This window comes from Perca fluviatilis, chromosome 12 (genome assembly GCF_010015445.1).
Source record: "Perca fluviatilis chromosome 12, GENO_Pfluv_1.0, whole genome shotgun sequence".
Classification (NCBI taxonomy): Eukaryota; Metazoa; Chordata; class Actinopteri; order Perciformes; family Percidae; genus Perca; species Perca fluviatilis.
Genome location: NC_053123.1, coordinates 34,301,381 through 34,311,704, shown reverse-complemented (window position 1 = coordinate 34,311,704; position 10,324 = coordinate 34,301,381). Strand labels below are relative to the sequence as shown.

General features: G+C 41.7%; 2 protein-coding genes across 2 annotated transcripts; both read right to left on the bottom strand.

Moving 5' to 3' along the window:
- Positions 1-2,212: 2,212 nt before the first annotated feature.
- On the bottom strand, positions 2,213-3,087 carry LOC120570533 (olfactory receptor 4E2-like). Its single transcript, XM_039818924.1, has one exon. It carries the CDS (start codon positions 3,077-3,079, stop codon positions 2,213-2,215), a length of 867 nt encoding a protein of 288 aa, XP_039674858.1. The 5' UTR covers positions 3,080-3,087.
- Positions 3,088-8,109: 5,022 nt separating this feature from the next.
- Positions 8,110-9,054, bottom strand: LOC120569465 (olfactory receptor 10A3-like). Its single transcript, XM_039817328.1, has one exon. The coding sequence runs from the start codon at positions 9,052-9,054 to the stop codon at positions 8,110-8,112; it is 945 nt and encodes a 314-aa protein (XP_039673262.1).
- Positions 9,055-10,324: the final 1,270 nt, after the last annotated feature.

Sequence of the window (10,324 nt, the reverse complement as noted above, 5' to 3'; positions counted from 1 at the left end):
GCGGTCGCCTCAGGACAACAAGTTGCATCCCTGCGCCTTTTTCTCTCGGCGTCTGTCGCCTGCTGAACGCAACTATGATGTGGGTAATCGTGAGTTACTGGCGGTGGTGTTGGCTCTGGAGGAGTGGAGACATTGGCTGGAGGGAGTGGAACAGCAATTTCTGGTTTGGACTGATCACCGGAATTTGGCATATCTTCGTTCAGCCAAACGACTGAATAGTCGTCAGGCTCGATGGGCCCTGTTCCTGGGACAGTTCAATTTCACTTTGACATATAGACCCGGCTCCCGCAACACGAAACCGGATGCTCTCTCTCGACAGTTCGGGCCGGAGGAAACAGTCAGTGAACCTGAAACCATTCTGGCCCCCTCCTGTGTGGTGGCCACAGCCTCTTGGGACATTGAGGCGGTGGTGAGGGAGTCTCAGCAGACTCACCCTGCTCTTGTCACTGCTCCACCTGACCTGTTGTTTCTGCCCGATCCTGTCAGGTCCCAGGTCCTCCAGTGGGGTCATTCGTCTAAACTCACCTGCCATCCTGGTTTTCACCGCACCCTCTCCTTCCTGCGTCAGCGTTTCTGGTGGCCCACGATGTCAGCTGACACCCGAGCCTTCATGACAGCCTGCTCCATCTGCACCCGAAGCAAGGCCTCTCACAGGCCTCCGGCAGGCTTGTTGCTACCCCTACCTATTCCCAGTCGACCATGGTCTCACATTGCGCTGGATTTCGTCACTGGCCTTCCACCGGCGCGGGCCTTCCACCGGCACGTGTGGCGGGAGGCTCGGACTGCGGCTCGGAACCGGCGTCTGGCGGACCGCCATCGTGTACCTGCACCCGCTTATGCACCGGGTCAGGAGGTGTGGCTGTCCTCCTGTGATCTCCCGCTGCAGGTGAAGTCCCAGAAGCTGGCACCTCGGTATGTGGGACCCTTCGTTGTTGATAAGGTGATCAATCCCTCTGCGGTGAAGCTGCGGTTGCCTGTGTCCATGAATGTGCATCCCGTGTTTCATGTGTCCCTTCTCAAGCCTGTCTCTGTGTGTCCTCTGAACCCTCCAGCCGGGCTCCCTCCGCCTCCCCGCCTCGTGGATGGCCTTCCGGCCTTTACTGTGCACCGGGTCATGGATGTTCGCCGTCAGGGCCGGGGTTTCCAGTTCCTGGTTGATTGGGAGGGATATGGTCCGGAGGAGCGTTCCTGGGTGCCGCGGAGCTACATTCTGGATCCGGACCTTCTCCGGGATTTTTATCGGGACCACCCGGGCAAGCCGGGCCGAACGCCTGGTGGCATTCGTTGAGGGGGGGGGGTCCTGTCACGGCCTGGCCATGACACAGGCTGCTGTTTTCCTTTTTTGGTCATGTGTGTGGAGTGAGTGTGAGTGTGAGTGTGTGTGTGTGTGTGTGTGTGTGTGTGTGGGCGTGGTCTTTCCATCAGGGCACCTGGCTCTCCGGCGCAGCTGCAGGCAATTCACTAATCAAGCTCCAGCACAAGTACTCCTGTGATCCAGGCAGCCAGCGCCAGTTCGTTTCAGTCTGTCAAGCGACGCTGAGGTTCTACCTACTCTTCGCTTCCAGCCACGCCACCAGCCCTGTGTGTTTCCAAGCCTACCGTGCCTATCTCCACTCCTCCACTCCATTTGGGTCACCATCCTCCTACGTGGATTTACAAGATGTCTGTTCAGCTGAACTTACATTAAAGAACTGTTGTTAACTCCCAACCATCTAGTCTGTGTTCGCTCTTGGGTCCACACCTCACCCTAACACCTTGCATGAAACATTTTGGAACATGATATCAAAGGCCTCAATCTGCGTGGAAAAGCAGCACATACATGATATACTGTATATAACTAACATGTGCTTTTAAATTTATTGTGTGAGAAATGGACGAAGAAAAATCTATTAACATTTGAGACTAATTCAAACCCTAAATGTGAGTTTAAAAGATTTATTTTAGTTAGTTGAACCATGCATCTGCAATGTTAATATAATTATTTTGGTTCAGGTTGAATAATTCTTTCTTTTCATAGACCACTTTAAAATGAATTTAATAACAGACAAGATCTATGGACAAATACATTTAACATATTCTAGAAGCATATTTTGTGGCTTAGAGATATATGGTTTGCTAAATGTGCATGTTGAGTTTTACATTTTCGCAGCAGGAATCGTCTTCAAAAATCTAAATATCACTCCTTTGATTTGAGGCAGATTCAGGCCGTAAACTAGAGGGTTATTAATGGGGGGATCATCAGATACTCTAAAGATAAAACAACTGTGATGATCGGATTAATTTTATCAGCCTCAAATCGAGTCAATGACAGCTCACAGAAGACGGAGAAAGAATAGGTCATGAATGTCACGATGTGAGGCAAGCAGGTCTGTAACGCCTTTCCTCTGAATTCAGACGAGCTTCTCCTGCAGACAAGCAGAATACGTAGATAGGTGTACAGGACAAAGAACAGGGGGATGAAGATGGTTGTCATCGTGACAAACTGAGTTACTATGTTGTTCAGAGTTGTGTCCACACAGGAGAGCTGAACCACAGGCCAGTTGGAACAGAAAAGCCGATTCAGTTTATTGCCACACAAAGTTAATCGAACAGTAAGGAAGAGACAGAAACCCATAGCAAATGCAGGGTAGAGCACGGCAATAATCACAAGATGTGTTACAATCTTAAAAGTCATTTTACTATGATAGTGTAAAGGCTGGCAAATAGCAACAAATCTATCGTAGGCCATGATGCTAAGGATAGTCATCTCACATGATGCATAGGTGTAAATAACATATATCTGAGTGAAACATAATTGACGTGAGATTAAATGAGTGTCAGACAGAATGTCCATCAGAAACCTGGGGAAGAAGCCGGCTGAGCCGTACAGAGAGTTAAAAGTCAGACAGCAGATAAAAATATACATGGGCTGATGCAGAGACTTCTCCAGACAGACTGTCAGAATAATGACAATGTTAGCAGAGACAACAGTCATGTAGAGCAACAGACACAGACTGAAGAACAGATATCTGAGGGGCCCAAAGTCTGCAAACAGAGTGAACTGAAAATACAAAGGATTCAGGCTGTTGTTGCTCTTCATGTCTGCACAACAGCAGAGCTGGAAGAAGAGACGTGAAAAAAGATTTAGGTACAGTAAATTATATTATAATGTGTGCATCAAAAAGTCCTATTTTAACAGTAGAAGCAACACTTAAAATAAACCTGCATTTATGTAAGTTGTATTGTGCCTGATAATATTCTGCATAAGTAACACATTTCAGATAGTTCAGAAAGACATGTTCAAAAAATATATATGGAAGGAAAAAGGTCAGTGTCACATGAACTAAATGAACAAGCAACCTCACATTTTTCATTGAACAATATTACAGTTGAATGAATGAAAAAGAGATGTATCCAGGTTAACAAGGCTCATACATGACAGACATTCAAAAGGTTCTTTTCCACGAGTGAAATGTTTGCAATTACATTCAACATTTCTGAAAAGCTTTTAGCGTAGTGAAATTGTCCACTTTTGTGTCTTATACAGCTGACAAAATCAGCTGAAACAATATACTGTATATAGTGTTCATATGTATCCTGTGGTCTGTCCAGCAGTCAAAAAGATATTCAGAAAACAGTCTTTGCATCAGTGTGTGTAAACATAGGTTTTAAAATAATACACAGCACCCTCCCCTACAGCACCCTCCCTGACCTACAGCAGACTGAGGCAGCAGCTGAACTTTTATCCTGTTTTGCTGTCACACTGAGAGCAGCAACCTGTACACACAGGGTCCAAAGGGAGCTACGCTGTGTCACATACTGACTACCTGTTTGTGTGTTGTTTTTAATTGGCATATCCAAAATAAAATATACCCAAAGTCTTCCAGGCTGGAGATATACTTGCTTTTCTACTTGCGTAGACAACCTGCTGCATCGTGAATGAAATTGCTCATATACTACGCCTGTTACTGGAGGATTCCACTAGAGGGCTCACCAGAGAACTCAGACCAGATTTGGCAACCAATTTTCTAGGTTATGCTATAAAAAGCACAATATTTATTGACCTTCAATCGGCGTGAAAAAGCAGCATATACTATATTTTCTAACATGTGCTTTAACATTTATTTTTGAGAAATAGACTAAATAATATTCTATTAACATTTGAGAAACCCACAATGAGATTTTCAAACATATATTTTAACCTGTTAGTTGAACCATGTATATGTAATGTTAACTGTCAAAAAAGGCATCTTATTGATCATAATGAATGTAGCCTTGAAGTCCAGTTTATCAGGGTCTTTGTACAATAAAGCCAAAGTGCTACATGCAAGGTTGATACACTTTATGTACATAATTTATTACTTTTTGCTCGTTTATCGCCGCCGATCGCCGCTAGCTCTGATGCTAACCGTCCATTTTATTTCACATGATGCTCTGAGACGCTTGTTGATGTCTTGTCAACCAATGGAAGGCTGGTCCGTTGACACAATAGGCCCATATAAGGCCAGCAATACGTCATCCGAGAGACCAAGTAAAGATTGTTTATTGTGAGGAGAGATCACCCAAGGATATAGAACCAGAGATGTTCACAAGTCATTTTTTGCAAGTCCAAGTCAAGTCTCAAGTCTTTGAGCTCAAGTCCAAATCAAGTCTGAAGTCTTTGAGGGGCATGTTCAAGTCAAGTCTCAAGTCTCTGACCATCTGATCTGTCCCTAACACTGTATTGTTAAATCTTATGAATTCAAAGCATGTCCTGTAGCTCCCATCCATACAGTACAGAATCAAAATCAGTTCTAGGAGAACTTTATGGGGTTTACTTAACACATCCCTCTAGCCCTCGGACCTGGTGAAATATTAACCTAAGTTCTGTCAGGTCCATAAAGTCAAGAACACACACATGACAATAAAAATTATTTAGGAAATTTTTATTGAATAATTGCATTTCAGCTAATAAATTCTGAATTAAATTTTGGCGGTATGGCTCTGTTCAGGGAGTCCTCTGACCTTTCATGAGCACCATGAAATAGCAGAGAGTCAGAGGACAGCAGCAGCATTAGGGAACGCTCACACAGTTTAGGACTGTGTGAGCTGAACTATTCCCCCACATGAACAGAGCAGCAACGATGACATAGAAGCAAATGCCACGTTATACACAAGGAGGAGCCGGGGAGGTGGCGGGCAGCAGAGAAGCGAGCAGCAAGCAGGTAGGAGCAAACTGTATCTGCTTTAAATAGGGCGCCCTGTTTGAGTGTAGCCATTGAGCAGCGAGGGGTGTTGACCAGCTGATGGGCTAATCCAGATCAGCTGATGCAGCTCAGCTGGAGCAGATCAGCTGATGAGACCGTGTTGATGGCCAATAGCGTTAGCAGCGTCTTGACTACCTGGCCTGCCAGAACTGACGCTCACGCTCAATTCTGTCACATCATATGGATACAACTATAAAGATACAATGTGCCTGTTCCCAGAATTAGCACAACACTTAGTGATGGTTAGCTTGTTACCTGTGATGATATATGCTAAATGTAATGTCTCTTTCATTCAAAGAAATGTCAACAAAAATGTCTGTCGATGTGGAAATCGAGAGAAAAGTGGCAGCACCACACCAGTTACAGAACAGCATGCATCTCAGTGCCAGTCCAAATTACTGTAAACACAATAAGCAGTTTGATCTCACTGATGTAATGCAATTTCTTTTCTAAGTGTTAGTACGCTCAGTGAAACTGAGTCCAGCGCGAGGGAGACCAGACTCAGAGGAGGAGAGGTTAGTGAGGCCAGCGTCTCCACGGCAGGCGCATGGGCGCAGCGGAAATCATGAAATAGTAAATACAGTAACATAAATATGTGTAGAATTAAGACCGTCAACATGGCCCAGTGTTTGGTGGACCGGGTACACCTTGTTAACTTAATAGCCTACAAATCATCCACGGGATCAATTACGCATCACATAAGTTTGCCCCCCCCGACACAATGTTTGTTCCCGGGGAGATGGATCTGTGCGTCCCGCCTCCTGTGCGCCATGGAATTCTTAACCTCAGCAACTACTAACTATAAGATACAATGTGCCTGTTCCCAGCATTAGCACAACACTTTGCGATGGTTAGCTTGTTACCTGTGACGATATATGCTAAATGTAACATCTCTTTTCACATTAGTGTGTGAGTGACTGACCTATCTGGATGCGTTTTTAGATGTCTGATGAAGATGAAGTCTGACGTTGTTGATCTGGCATCATTTATCTTGGTGCCACACACTTTGCATGTAGCTGTTCGCTTACTGCCACTGTTTACAAAGTTATTGAAAGCAAAACTAATGAGAAAAGGCACAACTCCAGGAGGACTTGGTGTCGCCATTGGCAATGCATTTTTTGATATGTGAGTGTGCGCACATAGGCGCATGCGTTACGTTGCACATTATGGCAAAGGGCAGGGGACATACAGCTCGTCATACTTTTCCCCAGTGTATATGTGCCAATAAAAGAAAATAGAAATACGTGAATATAATTTGATTTAAAAAGCAATAATTGCATGAAAACAGGTTGTTGATGAGTCTCAAAGCTCGAGTCCGAGTCAAGTCTGAAGTCTTTTGGGTCGAGTCCGAGTCCAGTCTGAAGTCAGCTGTTTGTGCGACTTAAGTGCGACTCGAGTCCCCCTCTCTGTATAGAACAGAATAGTTAGATGTGACCAAAGATCGTCTATAACCATACTAAGCCGTTTTACAGAGAAGAATAGCATTACTGTTTGGAGTTTTGGCATAAGTTTGGGCCTTTTTTGAAGAAATGTAAATAGTTTGGCCTTTATATGAGTTATAATGTTCATTATGTTTATTTTTGTCTCCAAATACATAGATCTGTTTTAGACCACACATATTCTTGTGTAGAGTTGATGTGAATGTGATATCAATAAAGATTACATTATTATTTTGGGGATTGGCATAAGTGAATGTCATGAGGGCAAAGCGTCTGGACTTTTTTTGAAGAAATGTAGATATTTTTTCCACTGTATAAGTTATGTTTATATTTTCACTGTTTGACTCCTAACACATATGATAACTCTTTTAGACAGGAGATTGGCTTAGCTTTTATTGCTGTGTTTGTGATATCAATAAATATCTGTGAGATTCCATTTCCGTTTTATTTTTTTATTTGTCTTTATGGTCCCACAACCTATTTTCACATTCAAGTGATATAACTGCAGCACACATATTCTAATAGCCCAGTTTGTCCTGAAAGAGAATGGTGTTACTAGATTGACTGAATGTGCACAACAGGGTTGATGTTTTACAAGCTTTTTTAGAAATTAAAACCAGACAGATCAGAGGTTGTCAAACATACTTTAGGTCTCAGTTATTCTTATTTTTGTTTGATATTTACTAAATTGTGTTTGATTTTATTGACACAAATCTGATTCCATACTCATTCCATACTCATAGGCCATATTGTTTATTCAACATCCTACATCATTATAATGTAAAAAAAGGGCAAATGATTCACAACAAACTACAAAATAATATTAAAACGGAATGAACAGTGTAACATAAAAGGTATAATACTGTGAGACCATATTCCCATCAAACACACCTAAAAACCTATCAATTCTAGTTTGATCTACGTCAGTGGTTCCCAAAGTGGGGTCTGAGGAACCAAAGGGGTCCCCAGGAAAAGGGAGAATGATTATTTTCTCTATAATTCTATCCATTAATTACAACATGACAGAATGTATGGCTATTTTAATCATGGATTTCATAGACTTATTTTAATAAAACATCCTAAGGGAAAAATCTTCCCCTGCCCTAATCTGTGTCAGTTTGTGTGTCCTTTGCTGTATATGAAAAAGTTTGGAAACCACTGTTCTAGGTTATGATATCAATGGCCCAAGTTTTATTGGCCTTCAATCAGCCTAAAAAAAGCAACGTATAATATTCTTTCTAACATGTGCTTTAACATTTAATGTGTGAGAAATAGATTTTTTTATGAACAGTTGAAACTTATTCAAAACCACAATGTGAGTTTCAAAGCCCCCCTTAAAATTTATGTAATAGCAAACACGATCTATGGACAAATACATTAACATATTCTAGAAGTAAATTTTGTAGCTTAGCAATATATGGTTTGCTAAATGTGCATTTTAAGTTTTACATTTTCGCAGCAGGAAAACTCTTCAAAAATCTAAATATCACTCCTTTGATTTGAGGCAGATTCATGCCGTAAACTAATGGGTTATTAATGGGGGGGATCATCAAATACTCTAAAGATAAAACAACTGTGATAATCGGATTCAATTTATCAGTTTCAAATCGAGTCAATGACAGCTCACAGAAGAGAGAGAAAGAATAGGTCATGAATGTCACGATGTGAGGCAGGCAGGTCTGTAACGCCTTTCCTCTGAATTCAGACGAGCTCCTCCGGCAAACAAGCAGAATACGTAGATAGGTGTACAGGACAAAGAACAGGGGAATTAAGATGGTTGTCATCGTGACAAACTGACCTACTATGTTGTTCAGAGTTGTGTCCACACAGGAGAGCTGAACCACAGGCCAGTTGGAACAGAAAAGCCTATTCAGTTTATTGCCACACAACGGCAATCGAACAGTAAGGAAGAGACCGAAACCATTAGCAAATGCAGGGTAGAGCCCGGCAAAAATCACAAGATTTCTCACAATCCTAAATGTCATTTTACTGTGATAATGTAAAGGATGGCAAATAGCAACAAGTCTATCGTAGGCCATGATGCCGAGGAGAGTCAGCTCAAATGATGCGTAGGTGTAAATAACATACATCTGAATGAAACATAATGGACGTGAGATCAAATGAGTGTCAGACAGAATGTCCATCAGAAACCTGGGGAAGAAGCCGGCTGAGCCATACAGAGAGTTAAAAGACAGACAGCAGATAAAAATATACATGGGCTGATGCAGAGACTTCTCCAGACAGACTGTCAGAATAATGACAATGTTAGCAGAGACAACAGTCATGTAGAGCAACAGACACAGACTGAAGAACAGATATCTGAGGGGCCCAAAGTCTGCAAACAGAGTGAACTGAAAATACAAAGGATTCAGGCTGTTGTTGCTCTTCATATCTGCACAACAGCAGAGCTGGAAGAAGAGAAGTGAGTGATGAAGGGAAATGAGGGTTAAACAGATCAATGTACAGTAAATTAGATTAAAATGTTCTCAGCAAAATTTCCTATTTTAACAGTTTAGCAAGACACAAAACTTACAATAAGCCTGCATACATGTAAGTTGCATAAACTGCACATCTCTAACAATTCTGCTTGAAAATATTCAGCACACGTAACACATTTCATTCAGTTAAAAAGACATGTCCAATAAATAGACATGGGTGGAAAAAGGTCAGTGTCACATGAATTAAATCAACAAGCAACTCAACATTTGTCATTGAAAAAAATTTCAGTTGAATGTAGAAGGGATGTATCCAGGTTAACAAGGCTCACAGAGCATAGAGAATCAAATGTCCTTTTCAACAAGTGAAAACTTTTCAAATGCAATAAACCTGTCTCAAAATCTTTCACAATTCATGGAAGTTGTTTACTTTTGACCTATACTAGCTGAGAAAATCAGTACATATATGAGCCAACAGAATAAACAGTGCTATATAATGTGACTGTAAGTCCTGTTGTCTGTCTAGATAATACAGTCATAAAAATATTCACAAAAGAGTCTTTGCATTAGTGCATGTAAATTTAGGAGTAAGAATAATATACAGCCCCCTCCCCTGACCTACAGCAGACTGAGGCAGCAGCTGAACTTTTATCCTGTTTTGCTGTCACACTGACAGCAGCAACCTGTACACACAGGGTCCAAAGGGAGCTTTTAAGATTATTTTTGGTCTTTTCCGCCTTTAATCACCAGGACAGCATGAAAGGGGAGAGGTGTGGAAGACATGCAGGAAACCAGATTTGAACCCTGGGCCTCTGCGTCAAGGAATAAACCTCTTCATATCGGCGCACGCTCTACCAACTGAGCTACCTGGGCACCCCCGAGGAAATATACTTGCTTTATAACCACAAATTTGCATAGTCAACCTGCTGCATTGTGAAAGGAATTGTTCACATACTTACCCATGTACAACGCTTGCTACTAAAGGATTCCACTAGAGAAAAAGTAGAGATGTAAAGTAGAGAACATATGCACTTTAAATAAAAATTTAATTAAAAAAATAAAAAAAAAAAAAAAAAAAAAAATTATTTTTTTTTTTTGGTGGTTTTTTTAAAAAAAAAAAAAAACATATGCACCTTTACTAACACTTAATTAATGTGTAACAATACTGAATAAGCCTTACCTAACCATCAATAAACAGTTATTAATGCTCTTTGTTAGACTTATT

What these genes read in the sequence shown, in the direction of transcription:
- LOC120570533 (XM_039818924.1), bottom strand. Translation starts at nt 3,079, where the DNA reads ATGAAGAGCAACAACAGCCTGAATCCTTTGTATTTTCAGTTCACTCTG.
- LOC120569465 (XM_039817328.1), bottom strand. Translation starts at nt 9,054, where the DNA reads ATGAAGAGCAACAACAGCCTGAATCCTTTGTATTTTCAGTTCACTCTG.